Here is a 23,288-nt window from a genome sequence, read left to right on the forward strand (position 1 = left end):
TGGGTCTCAATCTCCTTTTTATTTGTATGTGGTTACAATTTATAAATACACTCGTCATTTTCCTCCATTCCCAAACTCTTCCCCCATACCTGTAGCCCTACCCAACCCCCGTGTGACCGACCCATCTCCCCTCCTCCTCCAGGAGGCAGGGGCAGGCGATCCTCCGTGCAACCTCATCTGCACCTGGGGTCCAGCTTGGTCGGCGTGAAGTACGGAGCCTCAAAGGCCGCTGAAGCTTGGGGCCAAGCACCACGAGTCCCCGGAGGTTCCGAGGATGTCCTTGTGGGTGACAGACCGTGTGGCCAGCTCCCCTCGGTGCCGTGCTCGGGGTGTGGAGTGCTGTGGTGGCCAGCAGTTAGAGCCCGGGCCCCATGGGTGGCCCAGGCTGAGTGGGTGTGGCCCCTTGGGGCAGTGGGTCAGTACTAGGTCACAGCCTGGCCAGGCAGGGCTGAGAGTCTGGCAGGGGCGGTCCCAGCTGGGGTCTGACGCTCTCTAAGTATCTGAGGCCTGGTCCCTTGGGGCTGTGCCCAAAGAGCCTGCCCAGCCCCATGAGTCCTGTGGGTGGGCAGCCTCGGGAGGCAGCTCTCAGCCCCTCTCCTCTCGCTCCCCGGACACCATCGGGCGAGGGTGACGACTGCTCTTGGGCCTGGTCAGAGCGCGTGGCACCCCAGTGTCTCTGTCTCGGCCAGATGCCAAGCTTTGCCGTCTTCCTGGTAGGGCACAGACAGCTGCGAAGGGCCGGAAGCACCCTCTTCAGGAGTGGGGTACGGAGGCTCGGGGGAAGCCGGGGGGTCTCCCGGGCCCCGCGCTCCCCCCAGCACCGGCCCATTGTAGATGTAGATGTTGCCAGTGACGGTCACAGAGCCCCCGGTGACATGAATGCCGCTGGCACCTGTGGGAAGGAAGCAGGTGAGGGAAGGCCCCACGCGGGCACACGGCTGCTCAGACCCCACCACCCGCCTGCTCCCACTCCTGGGTTTCCAGCTTCCAGTCTCCCGGGTCGGGTGCTGGCCGCTGTCAGGTTCTGTCCCTCGACGTGGTGTTTCTGCTCCTTCTGGCCACACTCTCCCTCCTTCGCAGCCCTCCTGCCTCTGCCTGTCCGACTTACTCACCGTGGGCCACCTGGCTCTGCTCCCCCAACTCAGCCTCCGGCTCCCTGGTCTGGTTCAGAGGACACTGCTGCTGCTGCGGCACCACTTCCTCCTGAGGTGGGTGTCCTGGGGGTCGGGTGGGGCCCGGGGACAGATCTCCAGAGACGGGCAGTAGTGGCTTCACCAAGTCAGGGACATGAGGGCTGGCCCTTGGAAGGGGGCAGGAGGGGGATTCTTCTCCCTGTGGAAGAGCGTCAGAGAACCAACCACTGATGAGGGGCCCAGACCCCATCTCACCCCACTCCTGACTTTGGTGACTCCTGCATTCTCTGCTCCCCGAGAAGCCCCTGCCTCAGGCCCTTTGCACGGACTTTCCCCCAGCTCCCTGGCTGGCTCCCTCACTTTCTCAGCTCTCTGCTCAAATATCAGCATATGGAGAGGCCTTCTCGCCTGCTCTGTCTGAAACAACACACCCTCACCCTTTACCCCATTCGTATTTAACTTTATTCTCCCTGGTAGCTAGTAAACTCCAGGCGGGAAGGTACCTGGCCCCCACCCGTGCCTGGCCCTGTGCCTGGCACATGGTGCGCTCACTAAACCATCAGCTGGGCTCACCCTGCGCTCTTCTGTCCCCCCACCCCCGCCCCATTACCTCTGGACGGCTCTTGAGCAGCAATCCTGCAACAAAAATCAAAATGGGGGAGAGGCCTCAGCACCCGCCTTCCACCACCCTGGACTCCAGCCTGGGACGCTATTATCTTCCCTCCTCTGGAGCCCGGGCTGGGGAGAGTAGCGGGTGGTGGGGAGCAGGGTTCAGTCCTGGGGGCTGGAGGGGGCGGAAGGTTTGTCCCTCCCCCAGCCTGGCTTCTTACCCAGCTTTCTGCAGAGAGAAGGGTGGCTCTTCCAGGTGCAGGCGGCCACAGTGGTGAGCAGCAGAAGGGAGAGCAGGGGCAGCAGGATGGCCAGCACCAGCATCGTGCCTGCTGGACGGCAGGAGAGGGTGATGGCCGGAAGGGCAGGGGAGGAAGCTGAGGAGGGGCTTCCTGTCCTTTGGGCAACCCAGAGAGGGAAAGGGGGAGCAGCTCTTTCCTCTGGCCATACTGCAGACCTGGAGCCAGTTCCTGTGGGCTACAGAGGAGCCCTGAGCTGGGCTTGGGGGCCCCAATCCCGGATGGAGAGGCCTGGGGTGCTGCAGGAGGACCCTGCTCAGAGACTGGGATTGAGGCAGGGTGAGGGAGCTAGGGCAAGTGCTCTTTGAGGGCCGCAGGTAGTAGGGCAACGTGGGGCCGGGGTTGTAAACAGTCTTGGTCCACAGGCTGGAGCCATATTTCTGAGGGGAGTGTACAGGGGTGGCCGGCCGGGGAGCCCCACTTCCGAGCTCTGCCAGTGGAAGTTCTCTGTCCCCTTGCTCGGGGCTGGTTTGGAAGGAGGACGGGGGCGGTGGGAGTTTGCTCTCTGCAACCTGATCTGTCCTGTGGACACTGTCTGTCCTGCTGTGGGCTCAGTCTGCCATCCAGAGCATGGAGTCAACAGTGCTCATCCGTGTTGCTTGGGGAAGGTTAGGGGCTTGGGTGTTTACCCTGTGAGTTCTGTTCACTGTTTGTAGTATCCAAGATTGAACCCCAGGGAGCTCTGCCACAGAGGTACATCCTCAGCTTTTTGCATTTTTTGAGACAGTCTCGCTAAACTGCCCAAGATGGTCTTGAGCTTTCAGTCTTCTTGCCTCAGCCGCCAGAGTGGATTGCAGGTGTGTGCCTGGCACCCGGCTGTGCCCACCCCTTCTGATGCACCTGAGCCTGCAGCCTAAGGGAGCAATGCGGAAGGGGGCGACGGGAGAAACTGGGCCCTGGTCTGGATTCGGGAACCTGGGTTCTGCCTGGCAGTGGGGCTTTAAGGGATTTGGGCATCAGCTTTTCAAGTATAGAATGTGCTGATTAGCTTTCATACCCAAATTCCACGTCTAGAGTGCCAGTCTGTCTGATATATAGTTAAAAATTCCAAGAGAACATGGGAAAATAGGTATGGTACATCGTGGATAGAAAAATTGGATTATAAGGCTGGGGTGTAGCTCAATGGTAGAGCTCCCTGGGGTTCAATCCCGGATACTACAAACAGCTTGCTTAGTACGTGTGAGGCCCTGGGTTCCACCCCGAGTATCCAAAAAACAACAACAAAAAAATCAGGTCATAAACCATTCAAATGATTCCACTGTTAGTGAATAAATTCATATGTATAGATATGCACAGGAAAATGTCTGGGAGGAAATGCACCAGAACATTAAGCGTGGATATATAAACAATGATTCTGTGAGTGAGTTTGTTTTGCTTAACTGCATTTTCTCATTTTCTACAGAGCGTGTGTGTGTGTGTGATGCCGGGGCTTTGGCGTAGACAGACCTGAGTACAGGTCTTAACAACACTGGTTACCACCAGGGTGACTGGCCGTGGGTGGTCACTTACCCCCCCCCCCAGCCTCAGTTTCCCCAGGGAGGGTAATAATAGAACCTATGCAGCATGATCAAATAACATGGTGAATGGTTCACTTTTTAAAATATTAATTCCAGTAAAAGACACGCTGCCATGAATCTCCCTGGAGATATTTCCTTGCTTTGAACACACTTATCTCATCTTTCTGCCACTTTCTGAAGCAGTTCTGGAGATCTGTTTTTGCTAGTGTCTTTAACTGTACTGAATCGATATAAAAGGTTTCCCTTTCGTGGTCATTTTGACTCTGGGGAAGAGCCAGCAGTCACATGGTGCCAGATCTGGTGAATTAGGTGGATGAGGGCACACTGTCATGTTGTTACGAGCCTGCCTTTTTAATTGGATGGCACACAGCAGCAGCAGTCACCATATTTTTGACCACACCTTATAAAGATATCCATGAAGGAGGTCCTCCAGAACTGCTTCAGACAGTGGCAAAAAGATGGGATAAGTGTGTTCAAAGCAAGGGGAAGCAAGCCACTTGCTGTGTGAGTGTCTCAAGGGGGTTTAAGGGCAAAGTGTCTTTTACTGTAATAATTTTTTTTATTTGAACACACAATACCATATTTTTTGATCAGCGCTTATATGTCATAGAATCAGTAAGAGTATTACGTGAGATAATGAATAGAAAGTGTTTAGATGGCCTGATGTGCTACTCTCAATAAACAAAAGCTGTAATTAAAAATCTGGTAATTTGAAGAAGCTGGTGAACTGTCAATATGGACTACAGTCATCAGAAACACCCTATAGTCATATCCGCCAGACTAGGAAACTCAGTCCACAGGAAAAAACCAAGAGTGAGTCCAGTGGGGAGAGCATCTCTCCAGCAGCAAGAGCGTATGGCCTCACAGAGAGGCCTGCAGTCCAGGGAATGGATTTTTGATGGAGGCAAGTCTAAAATAACAGCACTAGGCACTGTTCCGCCTCAGTGGAGGGATGCGCCTCACTGGGACACTATCTACAGTTTAAACAGTGCGTGCCCATGGGCAGGGGTAAGCAAGCTAGCCTAGGGGAGCTCCAGGTTCTGGGAGGAGGATTAATCTTTCGCCCTTTCGGGTGAAGAGCATTAGGCATTTGCAGGCCCCACCTCAGGCCCCCAGGCCTGGCCCCTCACCTGGTGTCTTGGGGGGCAGTGGCTCTGGTGGGTTTCTGCAGCTCGTGTCAGACTGGGCAGTGCCTGGGGCTGCCTCCACCAAGCCCCGGTCCTTGCACCTGCAGAGGAAAAGGACTGAGCTCTTCCGCGCCTGCCCACCATGCCCGTTCAAGGGGGCAGCTGGGTGGAAGTGGGAGGCTGCGGCTCTGTGGCACGGCAGCACTCACCTGGTGTGGGGCTGGCAGCGGGCACTGGAGGAGGAGGCGTTCTGGAAGTGCCCTGTCCTGCAGGGGGTGCAGGTGTTGTCGGCCTCCTCATCTCCATCTAGCGAGAGAAAGGCCGGCCAGCCAGGATGAGCGGGTGAGCAGAGCCCAGCTGTGAGAGTCCCTTCAGCCCACCTCATGGCCTCCTGCTTGCCAGCCGGCCATTAGCTCTCACCTCCCTGCACACCCCTACTGCGAGCCTTTTGCATGAATAAGAAGAGGCATCTGATGCCAAGGGGAACTACCCAGGGTCGCCATTGACACGGCAGCACACTACCCACCCTCGCCCAGGGCCACCCGTGCCCACCTAATTCAGGCTGCCCTCTGACCTTGGCGCGAGGCTTCAGTGCCGGGGGGACACTCGGAGAGCGGCTCACAGTGCACACACTCGGTGTCCCAGTGGGCGCAGAACATTCCCGGCTGGCAGCGACACTCCGTCTTGCGAGTGCTGCTGCAAGGCGCAACCTCCAGGAAGCCCAGCACTGATGGGGAGACAGAGCTCAGAGACGGACTGTGCTCCGGGGACCCTGGCCCCGTACCCCACTCACCCAGGTCGCAGGGCCGGCACAGCTGGCAGATGGAGAGGTGGTTCCAGTGCTCGTTGTAGGAATTTTCGGCACACGTGGTACAGACCGTGTTCTGGCTGCGGCTGCATTCGGCTGTGACGAAGGTGCCTAGATGGGGGACAGCAGGTGTTGGGGGTGAGACTATGCCTCACCGCTGCCACGGGCAGTGTGCCCCTTCCCTGCCCCTGGCTCGCTGTCTTCCCACCTCTCCAGGAGGCCCAGTGACCTGGGCAAATGTCAGTGCCCGAAGTGACCCAGGCCAGTGCTTCCTGCTCACTGTCTCTGCCTGTGACTTTTCCCGGGGCAGGGTCCGCCCTCCCTCTGACCCGCCTGTGTCCCGGGCTCCCCTGGGTCTTCGCCTCTCACCTGGAGGACACCGGGAGCAGCAGACCTGATGCTTGGGCTCATAGTACTCCTTCTCCTGGTCCCAGCACGTGCGGTCCTCAGAGCGGTAAGGGGGCACCTTCCAGGGGAGCGAGGCAGAGGAGAGTGAGTCCGGGTCGGCTTGGGAGGGCACCAGGCTGCAGTGGGCTGCCCAGACCCCTGTCCTCCCCTGGCCCTGCCAGCCTCCCCAACCCCTCACCAGCTGGGGCTGGGATGCTGCCAGGAGGCCACAGAGGCCCAGCAGGAGTGGCCCCCAGGCCAGGCCGCAGGGAGAGGCGGCTGGAGGCAGGCGCATGGCGGCACTTGGGCTGGCCGTGCAGCAGATGGGTGGAGGCCTGGGAGGAGGGTGGGAAGCCCGGACCTCCTGAGCAGTGATGGCGGCCACTTCCCGAGCCCAGCTGCTGGGCCGACGTGCCCCCCAGGGCCGGAGCGGCCGGGCCTGGCCTCCAGGGCTCCAGCGCCGGGCTCAGGAAGTGGGAGTGGAGCGAGACGGCCGCGGGGCGGGGACAGGGAGCGCTGGGAGCCCAGTCTGTCGCAATAGCTTGGAGGAAGAGGAACAGGCTTAGCGGCCTCGCAGGGCGGGAGGGGGTGGCCGGGAAAGCACGTGAGGACAGCAGGCCCGGAACTGGCCGCCTCCCTTGGTGGGCGCTGAGGGGAGAGGAGGGCTGCAGGGGTGGGCGCATCTGGTGGGCAAAGGGCAGCAGGACCAAGGACACCCGCAGGCAGGGCTCCGGGAACAGACGGATTTGGAGACGAAGCCATGGACAGCCAGGTTGGAAAAAGGGGAGGCACCAGGGGCTCCTGTGGAATGGAGACCCACAGCAGTGGCAGATGCCACATCGGGGACCCAGTAGTGCCACTTGGCAGATGCCAGCATGCCTGCCCTTCGCTGTGGCTTTTTAAGACCAGCTGTCCAGGGATAAGCAGCCAGATGGCTGGGCCTCTACCCTCTGACCCAGCCCAGTCCACGCACGGTGGGAATGCCACACAAAACACTCCAGAGTGCAGCTGGCCGTGCGCCCCCGGCCCCTGGGGGCCTCCCTCTCGAGCAGAGTGGGGAGGATGTGCTGACGAGTTCCTGGTGACTGGGGCCAGCTGTCTAAGGGCTGGGCAGCCTGCTTCCAGCTTCCTCTCCCATGAGCCTTTGAATGAGCCAGTGAGAGCAGAGTCCACCATAGTTCAGGAGCCGACGGAGCTGACGGAGCCGACGGAGGGACAGGTTGCCAGGCGTAGCATGCCAGGGCTTTCAGGTTTCTCAGCCCTTTCTCCCCACCAATACCCAGATCCCATGAACAGCCCCCTACCTCCCCGCCTGGCTGGCTGCTCTCCAAGCTACAGCCTGTGGGGCCAGCTCCCGCCCGACCTGGAAGGTTCATGCAGCTAGCCCAGGTGGCTGCACCCCAGGAGCTGCTGTCTGTAACCTGCTGCCTGTCCCCTGCTTCCCAGCAGGCTGTGGGCTCCACAGTGGCCTGGACTGGACCTCGGAGCCTAGCAGAGTCAGGCTCATGGCATGTGCCCGACACAGATTTATGGAATAAATGAACGATGCCCACATTCCTTAGCTGGTCCATGGCAAAGCCAGCCAGGTGCAGCTCAGGGCAGCAACCTCACTGCCACTTTGCAGCTCACAGCGTCTCCTTTGGGGTGAGACTGACTTCTTCCCTCGGGACAGGTTGCCTGGGTGGCGTCCCCCAGGCCTCTAGCACAGTCCTTACTCTGGGGGGTCTGGTGGCTGACTGACGGGTTTCCTGGTGGAGAAGCTGGGATGCTCTGGTGGAGAAGTGTCTGGGAGGAGATGGAGCAAAAGCTGAAGGGACCCGCCTGAGCGCCAGACGGCCCACTCTTGAGGCGCTCTCCCTTCCCTGGTGCAGGCTGAACACTGGCATCCTGCTGGCTCCTGATGTCCCAGGCTGCTGTGAGGGATGAAATGTCCAAAGGGCTGCATTGCTCAGGGCTGCGGCTCTCCCAGGTCTAGAGCCTAGGGCTGGGACTGGACTCACCCAGAGCTCTCAAACGCTTACAGGAAGCAGTATAGAGATCCTTTTTCTCTTTCTTCTTTTTAATTTTTATCATTGGAATTTCATGACATAACAGACAAGAGGAGAGAGAGTATATCGGGCCCTGCTCTGAGCTGTGGCCAGCCTCCTTCCGTCATGGGGCCTGCCTGTGCACTTCAAATCCCCCTTGATGATGATGATGATGATGATGATGATGATGATGATGATGATTTTATTATTATTTTGGTACCAGGGATCGAACTCAGGACCTTGTGCTTGCGAGGCAGGCAGCGAAACCACTGAGCTAAATCCCTGGCCCTCCCCCTTGATTATTTTGAGGCAAGTCCCAGACAATGTGCATAAAGTACATGAATCTTACACATACAGATTGGTAAAATTTCACTTTTGTCCTTTTTTTTTGGCTTTGGGGATTGAATCCAAGGCCTTCACACCAAGCTTTTAAAATTCTATTTAAAATTTGATGCTAAGTTGCTTAGTTGCAACTTGTGAGCCTTCCTCCTGCCTCAGCCTCCCAGATCACTTTTGTGGATTCTTGGGTGTCCTTCCAGAACATTCTGACCCAGTAAAGCCTGCTGCATGCCCTCCAGGCACAGGTAAGCACCGGCTCAGCTCCCCTAGGGCCCTTCGGCTGAACCGTGTGCTTCTTTCTGCTGCTAGTCCCTGCTTTCACTTCATCTCCCAAGGACTCTCTAGGCCCTAAGGAAAGAGCCCTTAGCTCTAGCTTTCATCCTGGCCCTGTCACTTTACCTCTGATTCTCTTTTCTTGTGCAGCCCATGGCCTGTTTGCTTGCAGATCTGTGCTCCACCCTTTCCCTGCTCTGAACTGTCTCTCCTGGGAACTACATTTCCCAGGCTCCCTCTGGTTTGTGTGTGGGATCAGCCAATGGGGGCGCTGGCAGATGACCAGTGGGTGGGGAAGGGAAGAAGTTGGCTTCTCAACCACTCCGCACTGTGGCATCACCTGAAGTCGGTTGTGTTTCTTCCTACGCTCCTTCTACAACTCCGTCTCCTACTGGGTAACCGCCATAGTTTAGTTCTGGCCTAACACCTGTGCAGGCTTCTTGGTCTATGGCGCTGCCTCGCCGGGCTCTCTCCGTCTCAGCGACGGCAGCTGCTTCTTGCTTTGGTGTTTTCTGCGTTGCCTCAATATCTCCTCTTGGCTTCTCAGCTCTTCTGTCACCCACATCACAATTCCCTCTACTTCCTTCCCTCCTGTCCCCCTCCCTCCCTCCCTCCTTTCCTTCCTTCCTTCCTTCTCTCTCCTTTCCTCCCTCTCTCCTCCTCTCCTCTCCTGTTATCCCTCCCCTTCTCTCTTTGCCCCTCTGTGCCGAAGCGCCCCCCCCCCCGGCACTGAGGCCATGCTAGGCACTGAGCCACACACCCAGCCCTTCTGATGAATCTCTTCCATTTGAAAAACCTGGAGCATTTCCTGTTTCCCATCTGGATCCTGACAGACAACCTCACTCATAAATGGTTATTACAATGCCTCCCCTTGGAGGACGGAGCCCCACAGCGGGGAGATCCAGAAACACTTTGTGAGCAGCATGGTCTCTCTCCATTCCCACCCTTCACTGGCGTCCAGTGTGCCCAGAGAGCCGGGTGTGAGAAGGGGCTGGTGTGTCTCCTTTGGAGGGGTCACTGTGAGGTCCCCCTTCCCGCCTGCTGAAACGGGGCCTGGGGAGAATGGACCCCTTTTAAATACCCTTTCCTTCTCTTCTGTCCCCACATGGCTCTCAGCTAGTGGGTCCCCTCGGGAAGGGTCTGGGAAACCCTGAGAAATGAATGTAACCAGTGAGGGTTGCCCTGCAGAGGGATTTATTTTCAGTGGGGACAGTGCCTTACCCCGTTGTTCTCCCCTGGTGACTTTGTCTCCCAGAAGGCATTTGGCAACATCTGGAGACATTTTTAGCACCACCACTCGGGAGGTGCTGTAGAGCAGCAGCTGAGCAAGGGAACAGTGATGGCAGGGAAGGCAAGGATGGGCGGATCAGGTGGCATTTTCGATCTCTAGTTTTCAAGGGTGAATTATTTTCAAGCTAGGTCCTACTTCTGGGGACAGAGGGTACTGTCCGCTAGGAGGTAGAGGCCAAGGATGCTGTTAAACAGCCCACAGCACATAGGGCAGCCCCCTCCCTAAAGAAGGACTTGGCAGAAAGGTCAGCAGTGCTCAGGCTGAGAACCCTGTCTTAAGCAAAGGGATAGCCTCTAGCGGAGTCTCTAAGCCTCCAGGTCGACAGACTAAGGCAACAGGGAGGGATATTCTGCTCTATCGTTTTAGCTTCATCCTCCATAAGTGACAACGAGAGGATGGCTGTCTTCCCCCATACACAGCTCAGTGTGGAGCGGCCAACAAGCTCTCCTTGTAAGACTACACAGGTGCATTTCATTGAGGAATTCAGTTTTACCCTAGAAAGGACAGAGGCTGAAGAGAAAGAAGTGAAGGAAGCTTAGACAGATTAACCAACCACAAATGAATGGTTATCAGAGGAAGTAGGATGTAGAAGTTAGGATGCTTTCTCAGTGCACATGCCTCTCTGTCAAAGAAGAACCCGGGCCTTACCCAGGAGGCTGATTCTTTCTGCAGAGTGGGGTGGCCAACAAAAGTGACCTCCAGTCCTCTAGCCAACAAGGTGAAAAACGGGGTCCCTGTCCTCAGAGAAGGGTGTGCACATGTGCTTGGGGACACATATGACACCAGTAACCAGCATGGAGAACTGGGAGAGCTCCTGTCTGAGAGGGCGGAGGAGAAAGTGGCTCCTTCCGTCAGGAAGACCTTCCAGCTCCTTCCCTTCGTTCCACTTCAGCTGCTCTGGCTCCACTTCTCTCCCAGCAGCCTTTGCACACTACGGCCAACTGGGGGTGGGGTGGGGTGGCTGGTGTTGGGATGGGGAAGGAAGAGCTGGGGCTCTGGGAGAGGCTGAGGGCACTGAGTAGTGGGTTATTAGGCCCCTGACCCACCTCCTCTGAAGTCAGGGCGGCAGAACTGAGCATGGAAAGAGGGGGCTCCATGCAGCTCAAGGAGGGTCCTTGTGACCACTTGGATGCCTCCCCTACCCCCTGCCCATCACTTTTCAGACTAGACTGCAGGGGCCCAGAGAGGTATGGTACTTTTCCGAAGTCATACAGCTTAAAAGCAAAGACAGAAATCACAGAATAATACCCACAGGCACACAGAGGGGTACAGGCTGATGGACGAGTTACACTGGGTCCCCTGGGGCTGAGAGGAGCGAAGGGAGTGGGACAAAGGCGAGCCCTGACTGTCCTCTATGCTTCTTTAGCTTGGAAAGCTGAACTGTGGCATGGATCTCTCTGCTTCATTTCTGCACTGTAGAAGATAATATTTAAGACACAGCTCTGATGAACATTTGGGCCTCAGCTTTCTGTTTTGCTCACAACCAGCTTGCTCTGGTGGCTCTGCATCTACACTGCTGTGGCTTCCGAGCTGCTCTCATCTGGCCTTCCCGCCAGGCTCGCCCCATGCTCCAGGCCGGGCTCGAAGTTCTCACTGAGCCCTTGGGAGGAGAGCTATTTGTCACACCCTGAGCCTGTGGTTGGCATCCAGGCCCCTGGAGCAAACAGGGAAGGCAGGGAGGGCTGAGGCCTCTGAGGTCACGGTCAGAGGGCCCCCCAAGCATCTTTAAGGACCCGGCTTATCTAGGGAGTCTGGGACCCGCAGAGCTTTTCTCAGAGCCAGGGGGACACAGTGCTGTACCCAGAGAGCTGCTGGGTCATGGCTCTGTGTGGAGAGCGTGAACCCCTGCGGGCCTTCAAGCCCAGGTGCAGTGGAGGCCAGAGGAGCTCAGGTCTGTGGCTGTGCTGTCTCCCCAAGAGAATGGCAGATGTGCCTAGCAGAAGTTAGGGTTTCTGTACGGAAGCCCCCAAAGCCTCCTGTGCTCCAGGCCTTGTGGAAGGTGACTGGATTAGGTAGGAGGTGGGGCTTGGTTGGAAGAGTGGATCCCTGGAGTGTGGCTGGGCAGCTTCCTGGCCCTCATGTCTGGAGCAGCTCTCCTCCACCCAGGCCCTTCCACAACGCCACGGACCATGTGAGGACTGAAACTGCTGAAACACGAGCTAAAATAATCCTCTCCTTCAAGCTGCAGGTGCTGGCAATTTTGTCCCAGCAACAAGGAAAGTGAAGGAGGAGCAGACAGTCCCAGAGGGGCAGAATTGCTAATTCTGTTTACAACGCGCTGCTGTCATTTTGTTGTGGAATGTCAGAGAACTGGCTTATTTGTGTGGACAGTGAAGAGGGAGCCAACCTTTCCGTCCTGAGGCAGGTTTCACGAGCAGGTGAACCAGTCTGGAACCCAGATTGCCACGGGTCCTCGCTGTAAGAAGCCACAAGAGCAGGCTGTACCGAGTCTGGAGGACCCTCCGTCGATCTCTTTGCCAGGCAAACTTGATGCAGCTGAGTTGTCACCATCTGTGAGACCTCGCCTGGAAGCAAGTCCTTCCCCTCGGCGGCTCCCCCAGACGTGGTCCTGATCTCTCCCCCAAGTGACCCCCGCAGGCCTGGCTCTGGGCTCAAGCCGGGCTTGTCTGTGGGCTCTGTGGGTCAGAGTTGCAGGAAGGGCAGGGCCATGCTCCCAGCCCTGGTGCCTCCCACAGGCCCTGTGGTGGCAGACCTGCCATTGGCTGGCCGGGCAAGGCCTGGGCGTGAGAGGTGAGCCCTGTCTCCTGAGCCCAATCCTCTCACCTTTCCCTCTCCACCTGCTCACAGCTCGCTCCTCCATCTCCATTCTCTTCTGGACCAGCTCTGGACAGAAGTTTTAGAGAAACCAGAGCCCCTACCAGTAGCTTTTCTCTCCTTCCAGGGTGCTGCAGAGAGGGGTTGTGCACGGCACCAGTGCTGCCATGTTCCTCTCTGCCCTCTTGTGCCTGCTGTCTCTGCCTTTCTTTAGGCTCCCCGTCTGTGCCCACAGTGCCCTGTCCGGCCCGATGCTACCTCCCATGCCCACATTCCTGCAGCCTGTGACCACAATAGGGGACATTACACATTCTTGCCCTGGCAGCCAATGATGTAAAAAAGAACAGAATGTCCCAGGCCTGGCCCAGCCCCCAGCTTCACCTGGGCCCCTCCTTTGCCTGGGCGAGGCTGGGGGTGAGGAGGAAGAGGGTGGTGGGAGAAAAGTGTCCCCACTTCTGCAAGGACCCCTTCTCCTTTCTCTGCAGGACCTGGGGTAAGGCTGACCCTGGGGGTAGCCAAGAGGGGCCCCAGCGAGGTTGGCCAGCTCCTGGATGCCAGCCTGTCTCCCTTTTCCTGTGGGTGGCTCCCTCCCCTTTGCCCTCTTGATCTCTCTGCCTCTTCCATCCCCCCTCGGGCCTCCACCCTGTCCTCCTCTGTCCCTCTCCCTGCTTCTGGCCTCCCTGTTCCCTGCTCCCCACACCTGCCCTCACTCCTCCTGGCTCATTCTTCTTTCCCTGTTGCCCTCCTGGCTTGGTGTCCAGAATCCTTCTACCCATTTGAGATCTCTGACACTCACAGGCTCTTCTGTCTCCAGCCCCTTGGCTGTCAGCTCCCATCAGTCCCGGCTCAGATTCTTGGTCCCCACTGGCCCAGGCTCTCCTGTCCCCAGGAGCCCTCTTCCCTTGGAGAGCTCCCAGCCAGGACTCCTCCCCCACCCTCCCCCGGCCCTGCTCACCTTTAATTGAGATGCTAATGAGGCTGCTGTCGCTTCCATCCCTGCTGACAGGCGGGCCCCTGGGCTGCACCTGTCAGGTGAGGGGGAGGAGAGGTTGGCTGCCAGATTCAACTGGAAAGGAACCAGTCCCAGCCCAGCCACGCCCGGGAGTGGGGAGCTGGAGGCAACTCCAGCCTCCTGAAGCCTGCGTGCTCTGGGGCAGCGAGGGAGGCAGGACAGGGCTGGAGGCCGGGCTGGGACGAGGGGACCCAGCTGAGAGGAAGGCAGAGAGGAAGAGGAAGGGAGGCAGGATCAGAGGAGCTGGCACAGGGAGGGGGCAGGAAAGGAAGAGGAGGTGAGAGGCACCCAGAGAGCAGAGAGGGGTGAGAGGCGGCAGCCGGGCCAGAGTCCTGCAGAAAGAGGGCCTGAGGGAGAAGAACAGGGCAGCGAGCCTGCCAGCCTGCCAGGGAGGCAAAAGGGAGCCACCAGCTTGGGAAGCAAAGGCGGCCTTACCTGGGGAGGAGAGCCCACTCCACGGAAGCCCGAGCCAGCCCGTTGGCAGACTCCAGCAGGTCATCCGGCTCCTGGAGAGGTGGATGGGGCGGGAGGATGTGGGGAGTGGGCTCAGGATGGACCTGGGCATTGGCAGGGGCAGCTGCCCTCTGGGATCAAGGTGGTGATGAGGGGACCTCGAGAGGCCTGGGCTTGGCCTTGACCTTGACCCTGACTCTCATGTCTCTGACCCACCTTAGGGCTCCATGAAGGGGGCTGAGCTTGAGGCTGGAGGCCCTTCCCCTCCCCAGCCCACCCAAGGGCTCGCAAAGGGGGATGAGAGCGAGCAGCCAGGGCTGGGCCCAGAGCCCACCGCCCCGCAGCAGTGCTTGGAGGAGGAGGAGGCCCTGATTGAGTTCCACCGCTCCTACCGCGAGCTCTTCCAGTTCTTCTGCAACAACACCACCATCCACGGCGCCATCCGCCTCGTGTGCTCCAAGCACAACCGCATGAAGACTGCCTTCTGGGCTGTGCTCTGGCTCTGCGCCTTCGGCATGATGTACTGGCAGTTCGGCCTGCTGTTCGGGGAGTACTTCAGCCACCCTGTCAGCCTCAGCATCAACCTGGACTCTGACAAGCTGGTCTTCCCCGCCGTCACCGTCTGCACCCTCAATCCCTCCAGGTCAGTCTGCTCATGCCACTCCACACTCCTGCAGACCCCAGGCCACTTCCCCAGGGGCGGCAGGGAGCCCTGGCCTCTGCCTGTGGCGAGGTCCTGTCCTGGGTGTGGCCTGAGCCAGAGAGTGGGGTCGGCCAGCAGTGCCGCCCTGCCCCAGCCCTGTCCCCAGTGTGAGTGGGGGGCACTGGGGAGGCCAACGGACTCACCGTCCAAAAGGACAGGCCTAGGGCAACCTTGTCCTCCCTGAGCAGGATGACAGCCAAGAACTGAGGCTCAGCAGGAGGGCTTGGCCTTAGCAACCAAGGCCCTGGGTTCAGAACCAGCACACACGGGTCTGATGGAAAGGTGAAGCCCGGGGAGAAGAGGTGAGGAGCGAGGGCACTGGAGAAGGGTGAGGCTGGTCTTGGTGCAGAAAGCTACATGGTGGGTGCTGGATGTCAAGGCTGCGAAGCCCCACGGAGAATGAGCAGGTGTGCCCCACAGACCCAGGCTGCTTGCTGGGCTGCTGCTCACCTGCCCAGGTGCCTGACCTGTAAGGCTTGGGTGTGCCCTGCAGTTTTGGGTTTCAGCAGTGCTCTTTGCCAGCCTGGGGTTGGGAAGCAGGGGGAGTGTTGACCTTGGAGAGGAGAGGAGGAGGGGCCCCTGTTTATTCAGACCTTTTATTTGTGTTCACTCAGTCAGGGCCACACCTTGGGAACACTTGCATCACCAACACAGTGCTAGGCACCAGGTGAAATGGATTTATTAATCACTGAACAGCCTTTACTGGAGGCCAGGGACTTTTCCAGGTATTGGGAACAGAAAGCTAAAATTAGAAAGAAGGGATATAAATTCATAACAGCAGCACATGGTGATAAGCACAATAAAATGTGTGAGTGTAAGCCCATTAACGAGTGTTTGAGCGTGAGTGTGCGTGAGCACACCCATGGGGAATGCATATGACTGTGGACCATTGGCATTGTCACACATGGGGCGGGGGGGGGCCTCCCGATGTGTCAGATGTGTCATGGACCAAAGGGCTGGGACGTCCTGGGGAGGAAGAGCAGCTGCCCTACGCTGTCCAGGGCAGGGCGCTTACTAAGGGAGCTGCTGCAGGCACCAAACACTGGGAGGACTTTACAGCCAGCCCAGTGATTTTCACAGCATCTCCAGAGGCAAGAGCTAGTACTGTCCCTATTTTACACACGAAGAAACTGAGGCAGAGAGAAACAAGTCACAGGGTCACAGAGACAGTGAGTGACTGAACCTTGACTCATCCTGTTTGCCTGGTCCTAAAACTCCTGGGCTTGTAATACCCAGATGGGACTGGGAATAGATGACTTCCAAGGAGATGCTATTTACAGCTCCTGAGAGGACTCTCTGCTGCCCTCCTGGCCCCTCTTCCTGCAGGCCCCCCCATCTCCTTAGGCCAAGCTGGGTGGGTGCAGAGCAGGAAGCAGAGGGAAGGCAGTGTAGCAGGCACTGCATAAATATTTGTGGTTGTAAAGATATCGAGATATGGAGAGGACGGGTGAATCTGCAGCTGTTGAAGGGCCCTAGAAAGGCAGGCAGAGCTAAAGCCCCAGGGAATGGAAACCGGAGTCCCCGGGGCCCCGGGGCTGGAAGTGGATGTCCATTACTTCAGGACTTAGGGGAGAGAGAGTGCCCAGGAAGGAGGGAGCCAGGGAAGGCTCCCAAACACAGGAGCAGCCAACTGGCCACCTCCTCTCTGCTCAGTCCGGTGCCGGGATCTCATCTGGCCCCAATGCCGTGGGCATTTTATACATTTCCATTTTTCAGCTGAGCACATCGAGTCTCTGCAAGGTGAAACTGAGCAAGGCACACAGCCAATAATAAAACAATAATAGGTAACACACACACACATACACAGTATTTCCAAATGAATCTAAATCTGAATTAAATATTAAATTATTTAATCCCCACAGCGGACCTTGGATGTAGTACCATTAGCAGTTCCACTTTATAGATGGGAAAACTGAGGCTCAGGGAGTTGAGTAAAATCATCCAAGTTCAGAAAGGGCTGGGAATGAGCTCGGTGCTCCTTGAGTTCCACCCAGTGCCTGCCTATCTGAAAACTCTCCTTATTTAGGAACCGGTGCACCCCAGGTTAGCAGCCAATCACAGACCAGGCGTGTGTGGCACCCATGTCCTCCCCAACACACTTTCAGAGGAAGCCACCGAGACTTCTAGGGTCAGGGCCTCTGCTGGGACCCTCAACGGGGAGGCTGGTGGGTGGATGGCCGAATGGCCTGGTGTGAATCACAATGGCGGGGCAGAGGCAGGGAGCCAGGTAGATGCTCTAGGGAGGACAGAAGATGTAGGGGTCAGTGGAGGAGCCACCATGGGTCCACCTTCTGAGAGACACAGCTAGCAGAGGGAGAGAACATGGCCCTATGGTGTACACACCTGTAATCCCAGCACTCCGGGAGGCTGAGGAGGGAGGGCCCCAAGGTTGAACCCAGCCTGGCAGCTTAATGATTTTGCAAGCCCCGTTCTCAAACCCTGAAAAGGGCTTTGGATGTAGCTCAGTGCAAAGGCCTGGGCTCAGCCCCTGGGCCAGGGGCCTGGTGGTGGTCCTGTCTGCTGAGCTTGTGTGGCTTTGTCATCTCAGGAAAGAGAACAAAGACTGCTGAGCTGCCCGACTAAGCACTGAGGCGCTAAGAATCCAGTGGGCAGGGCCAGCCACGGTGGGGCCATTCTTTCTGGTCTTGACCCCAAAGAACAGGGCGATCAGGTTGTCCCTAGAAAGCAGTCTGTGGACATATTTTCATCCAGGCTCTGGGAGGACATAGACTGCGCCTAAGGAAGCCCTCGAACTCTTCTGTCCCAAGGTGGCAGTGGGGCAGCAGAGTGGGGCACGGAGACAGGCCACTCCCACGGGGAAGCCGGTGCCTTGTGCCCTCGCTCAGGCTGGACCCCAGCCCAGCAGAGCCCAGACTGGCCACAGTGACCTGGCCCTGGTGCTGGCCCTTCCGCCCTTGGTGGTGGAGCTGTGGTCCGGGTTCTGTGTGTGGGGCCACCCGGAGAGGTCACCTCCTTCCTGGCATAGCGCTGTCGGTTCAGGTCAGCTGCGGCCCCTCAAGGTCTGATCACCACATCGACTTGGGTAGTTCGGCCGGCGCCCTGGCTGGAGTAGAAAACCAAAAGGCACTGTGGAGGTTTTGCAGCCGCTGAGTGGAGTCGGAACTGAACTGAAATCTGGGTCGTCAGTTCCACTCCCATCAAGACAGTGGGTCACGAGGTAAATAGGGGCAGAGGGCTGAGAGTAACAACAGACACAGTGATGCTGCAGCCTTCTCATACACAATAACTCAGCCAATCCTTGGGGGCATACAAGGCCGGGGGGCTGTCACTCCCTCATTTCGCAGATGGTTAAAGAGAGGTACACGGAAGATAAGGGACATGTTGGAGGCCAACCAGCTCTTTAGTGGAGAGGGTCAGATGTGAGCCTGGAAAGCTAATAAGAACTTGATTCCTTTAACTGTTCCTCAAATGATTTCTAGACCTTACCACCCCAGCAGTCCATCCTCTGAACAGTTGTTGGCTCATAAGCATCTTTTGGTCTTAAAATGTTGTGGCCACAGGGGAACATGATGGCACATATTTGTAATCCTAGCACTTGGGAGGCTGAGACAGGAGGGTCACAAGTTGGAGCCCAGCCTGGGCAACTTAGTGAGACCTTGTCTCAAAATAAAAAGTAAGAGGGCCAGGGATTTAGCTCAGTGGTTCTGCCACCTGCCTCGAAAGCGTAAGGTCCTGAGTTTGAATCCCGGTACCAAAAAAAAAACCCTGGCATGTAGCTCAGTGTGAAGGCCCTGGGTATAATCCCAGGACTCAACTCCATTGTGTGGTCTGAGAGCTCAGAACCACTCAAAGGGTGATCCGTGTCCAGGGCACTTGTAGGGCACCTGGCCTGAACACCTTGGGGTGCAGGCTGGGCTCAGAGGGGCCGTGTGGGGTGGGGGTCTCCACTGTGGCTCAGAGCCCCCGAGAGTCAAGACTGGAGGTGCTGAGGGGGTGGGGAAGGATGGGGCCGGGGCAGAGGGCGTAGAAAGGAAAGGGGAGGCTTCTAGGTAGGCAGGAGGCTGGCGTGTTTCCTGCACCTGGCTCTGCCTGGTACGAGGCACTGCTGGGGGAGAACACTCCTGCAGGGGTCCCTGGGCAGGGGGGATGGGGCCTAGGAAGTTCCCAGGCTGCCACGGTGGGCTTGGGGTTTTCTGTGAGGGGCACTTCCCGAGGGATAAGAGGAAGGAGGAGGGGACAGATGGGGAGAGAGCAGGGTGTCAGCTTCCAGGGCCCCTGCACCCTGCCCTTCACAGAGAAGTGGGCCTGGAGGGGAGGCGGCCAGCAACAAGGACAGCAGGTGCTACTATCTGATCTTTTTTTTTTTTCCAGTATTGGAGATCAAACTCTGGACCTTGTGCTTGCAAGGCAGGTGTGGTGCCACTGAGCTGTCCTGGCCTCAAAGCTGGAAGCAGCAGTGGAACAAGCAGGGGCAGTGCAGTCTGATCAGCCTGGGTTTGAATCTTGGCCCCGGGGGGTTCTTCCTTGCTGAGTGGTCTGGGAAGTTGCTGAGGGGATGCGCCTTGATTTCCTGGCTGTGGGGTGCAGAGAGGAACGCCTGGCTCGTGGAGCTGTCCAAGGGTCCAGGACCCTAGACAGGGCAGCATCGTGGCCTGGGCAGGAGGGGGCAGCTGGAAGGGCTGGGTGGTCTCGCTCAAGCCTGTGGTAGGCATTCTTCACTGTGGGCTGCACCAGGGCTTCACACTGCACTACATCCCTGGTCCTGTTTCTATTGTGTGAGACATGGTCTGCTAATTTGCTAAACTGCCCAGGCTGGACTCCAACTTGCTATACTCCTGCCTCAGCCTCCCAGAGTGCTGGGATCACAGGCAAGCAGCACCACCCCAGGCCACAGCTGGCCTCTTGATCATCCCTTCTTTCTAGCCCGTGGTCTCCTCAGGACGAGAGCTGAGTCTTTACTGTGTTTTGCTTAGTGATCGATTCTCTTAATTCCAGTGCCAACTCGCAGGCCCTGCCTCCTGTTAGAGGGATGCTGGGGGACGGGATTTAGGGAAGGAGAGATTTCTGTGTTGAAAAGGGGGAGAGGTGACCTTGGGGGTGGAGGGAGTCTTGTGTGGAGCTTCCTTGTGGCAAGGGACAGGTTGTTCTGGGTGTGTGGAGAGGCAGGGGGGCTGCAGGGAGCCGGCCCAGAGGCAGTGAGGGCTCCATGGGGAGAGCAGTGTGGCCAGAGCAGGGACAGGCCGGCCTTGGGGATGGCGAGACAGAGGCGGAGGGGACACAGAGGGGCAGGAGGGGCAGAAAACGAGGCTGTGCGGTGAGGTTGCAGCTCATGCCCAGCTGGGACACTGGGACGCTTCCTGTGCAGCTCAAGCTACATCCCACTTTCCTGGGCCGTGGGGCTGCCTGTCTCCCTGGTCTCTTCACTTAGCGAGCCTGCATGTCTGCTCACTGAGCTCCCAGAGTGTGTGTGAGGGCAGCTCCGGTGCTGCACCCAGCCCACAGACAGGAACTGAAGCCACTGCATGGCCAGTGCGACAGGCTGGGACACCAGGGTCCACACCCCACCACTGTGGCTCTGCGGACTTTCCGGGGCAGGACAGAGCAAGTGCCATGGTCGGGGCACTGTCCCATCACGCCTGACTGCTGGCTTGAGCCCACAGCTCAGCTTCCCCTGGAAAGGTGGCTGCGCCATTGGCTAACCTCAGACTGTGCTGCACTGAAGAGCAGGCTGTGATGCACACTCTCACAGCGCCATGCCGCGCCATGCTCCCAGTGGGCACTCAGGGAATACTAGCTATTATTAGTCTCCCGAAGACCAGACACACACACACCTCTGACCTGAGTACCTTTTCTCCTGTGAGTGCGTGAGGGGAACTTGCTAGTTCCAGCCCAGCCCTCTCTCGCTTTAGAGGGCTATGGCTCAGACAGACAGACATTTAGGGTGGAACTGCAGGGCCCCTGGGCGGGATGGAGACCTGGAGTAGCGGTTATGCGTCTGCATATGTGGACCACAGGCGGTCTTAGACCTCCTTGGGCAGCGGCAGCCCGAGGTCACCAGTGAGCTCCTTCTGTTCCTAGATTTCATATAAATGCAATCAGGGGATCTGTATTTTCTTGTATGTTACAATACTAACTTTTCTGTTTTCCCACTGGAACTGAATCAGTGCTTTGGTCAAAAATGAACACATTCTATGTGTGGGCTCATTTCTGGACTCCTGCTCCCTGATTCATTGTTTATCTTTTCCAAGAACCACACTGTTTTGGTTACTGTGGTTTTACAGCAAATATTAGAGTCAGGTAGTATAAGTCCTCTCCTCCCCCTCTTTTTTGTGGTGCTGGAGATTGACACCAGGAAGCCCTGAGCTATATACCAAGCCCTTTTTATTACTGTATTCTGAGACAGGGTCTTGCTCTGTTATCCAAGCTGGCTGTGAACTTGTGATCCTCTTGCCTCAGCATCCTGAATAGCCAGGATCATAGGAGGGAGCCACTCTGCCTGGCTCAGCTTTTTTTATTTTTATTTTTTATTTTTTTGGTACCAGGGATTGAACTCAGGTCCTTGTGCTTGTGCAGTGTTTTTTTTTTTAAATGTGGTACTGGGATCGAACCCAGTGCCTTCACACAGAGCTACCTCCCCTTTTTAATCTTTTCAAATTAAAAAAAAATTTTGTTAAATTTTATGTTGAGACAGTGTCTTGCCTGTCACTAAGTTGCCCAGCCTGGGTTCCAACTTTGATCTTTCCAGGGCCGGGTGTGTACCATGACACCTGGCTTTTGCTTTTCTTTTCCAAAACTGTTTTGGCCATTGTAGGCTCTTTGCATTTCCATGTAAATCTTAGAAGCAGCCTGTCAACTTCTTTAAAACTGCTGAAAATTGGGCCCGGATTATGTTGAATCTAAAGACCAATTTGGGAAGCCTTTTAACTACATCGAATTTCTGATCCACAAAAATCTGTACCTTCTCTCTCCTTTTGGTTTTTGGTTTCTTCAGGAGGACCTTCAGTGTAGAGATCTTGTACATCTTTTATTAGATTTATTCCTAGGTATTGGATGTTATGCTATTTAACATAGGGGTTGTTGTGATTTTATTTTCATACATTAATTTTTGTATATTGGTTTTGTATCCTGCAATATTGTTGAGCTTATTAGGTCCAGATGTTTGTCGTGGTGGCTTTGTAATCGTGAAGCCCAGAGATGTGAACTTTCATCATGCAGACGGTAACAGGGCCAGGCGAGAAGGAATGAGAGGCTTTACTCACAAGGGTGTTAACAGCGCCTGGGCCCCACCCGAAACTCACTGAAACTGGGTCTCTGCGGGTCGTTTCCGGGAAGGCTGACCGTGCGCGCGCTGACCGTGCGCGCGAATCCTGATTTAGGGTTACAGGCGCGGCTGCTGAGGTCTCCGGCGCTCAGGGCAGCCCGGGAGCGAGTTCCGGTTCCCGGGCGCCGGCGAGGCGAGGACAGCGCCACCCGCCGGCGCCCTCCGTCCCCGTGGGCTTCGCGGGGATCACCGGGCAGGGAAACTGAGGCCCACGTCCGCCCAACACCTCCAGGTACAAAGAAATTAAAGAGCAGCTGCGGGAACTGGATCGCATCACGGAGCAGACGCTCTTCGACCTGTACAAGTACAACGCCTCCAGCACCCTCCTGGCCGGTGCCCGCGGCCGGCGCGACCTCGAGGAGACCCTGCTGCACCCGTTGCAGCGAATCCCGGTTTCACCCGGGCCAGGAAGAGCGCGCAGCGCAGCCTCCAGCTTGAAGGACAACAACCCCCAGGTGGACCGGAAGGACTGGAGGATCGGCTTCCAGCTGGTGAGGCCCCGCCCCTCCCCGTTTACCGCGAGCAGGCCCACCGCCCCGCCCCGCCCACCAGGGCGCCAAATGCCACGCCCCCTCCCCGTCTCCACCCGCGGCCACGCCCACCAGCCCTCCAACCCTTCCCCGACCCACCTCTGCAGAATAGTGATGGGGGCGGGCTCATGGTTTGCGGGCAAATTAGTTACATGAAAAAAATCACATCTATCTGTGCCGCAGCGGGGCCCATGTTGAGAGTTGTGTTTTGAAAAATGTGCCTTTCTAAATTCCCAGTGCCCACTGCTAGGACACACTGGGGACCCTCCATTGTGATGAAGATGTGGGGCTCGTCAGCTGAGACAGGCAAAGACAGTGCAGTGGGAGACTTAAAGTTATTTTCAAAATACAAAATAGAGCCGGGCTTGGTGGTACATGCCTGTCATCCCAGCACTCAGGAGGTGGAGGCAGGGGGATCCCTACGAATTTGAGGCCAGCCTGTGCTACATAGTAAGACCCTGCCTCAAAACATCAAAAATTAAAAAAATTAAAAAATAATAGTAAAAGGAAGGGGTGGGGGAAGAGGCCCCCAAAGTGACAGTGGGCTGCACCTCCAGGAGACTCAGCTCAAGGCTCTGCTCTGTTCCTACAAATCTTGTGAGCCCTCAGCCTCCCCCTCCCCGGGGAAATGGCGTGAACTGCTGCCCCCCAAAAGTGAACCGCAGCCTGGATGTCTGCCCTGCTGGCCCACAGTCCAGTCCCGTAGTCCCTCGCTCTCCTGGG

The 23,288-nt window shown here is 57.1% G+C and overlaps 2 protein-coding genes across 13 annotated transcripts in view; one reads left to right on the forward strand and one right to left on the reverse strand.

Moving 5' to 3' along the window:
* Ltbr (lymphotoxin beta receptor) lies at nt 1–6,642 on the reverse strand. 4 transcript variants are annotated; one of them, XM_021248145.2, is made up of 10 exons: nt 6,080–6,642; nt 5,863–5,959; nt 5,479–5,604; nt 5,238–5,412; nt 4,895–4,991; nt 4,689–4,786; nt 1,964–2,071; nt 1,744–1,769; nt 1,113–1,332; nt 1–892 (listed from the first exon to the last, which is right to left on the reverse strand). In XM_021248145.2, exons 1-10 carry the CDS (start codon nt 6,640–6,642, stop codon nt 651–653), a joined length of 1,752 nt encoding a protein of 583 aa, XP_021103804.1. In that variant the 3' UTR covers nt 1–650. The 4 variants fall into 4 exon arrangements, with proteins under 4 accessions (XP_021103804.1, XP_087070296.1, XP_004869441.1 ...); XM_087214170.1 differs by having other exon boundaries at nt 1,964–2,074; XM_004869384.4 differs by having other exon boundaries at nt 5,260–5,412; nt 6,080–6,363.
* Nucleotides 6,515–23,288, forward strand: part of Scnn1a (sodium channel epithelial 1 subunit alpha) — a 25,786-nt gene continuing 9,012 nt past the window's right edge. For 2 of the 9 annotated variants that reach the window (XM_087214171.1, XM_087214178.1), the window contains exons 1-3: nt 6,515–6,652; nt 14,272–14,687; nt 22,262–22,526. In XM_087214171.1, the coding sequence (XP_087070297.1) occupies nt 6,641–6,652; nt 14,272–14,687; nt 22,262–22,526 (693 nt within the window). In that variant the 5' untranslated portion in view covers nt 6,515–6,640. Of the gene's footprint in view, nt 6,653–12,219; nt 12,562–12,973; nt 13,079–13,639; nt 14,112–14,271; nt 14,694–22,261; nt 22,527–23,288 lie in introns of those variants that run through there. The other 7 variants (XM_013067336.3, XM_087214173.1, XM_087214177.1 and 4 more) reach the window with 7 other exon arrangements.

This window comes from Heterocephalus glaber, unplaced genomic scaffold, assembly GCF_053883595.1.
Source record: "Heterocephalus glaber isolate CG9 unplaced genomic scaffold, H.glaber_assembly_v1.0 deba00001444, whole genome shotgun sequence".
Taxonomy (NCBI): domain Eukaryota; kingdom Metazoa; phylum Chordata; class Mammalia; order Rodentia; family Bathyergidae; genus Heterocephalus; species Heterocephalus glaber.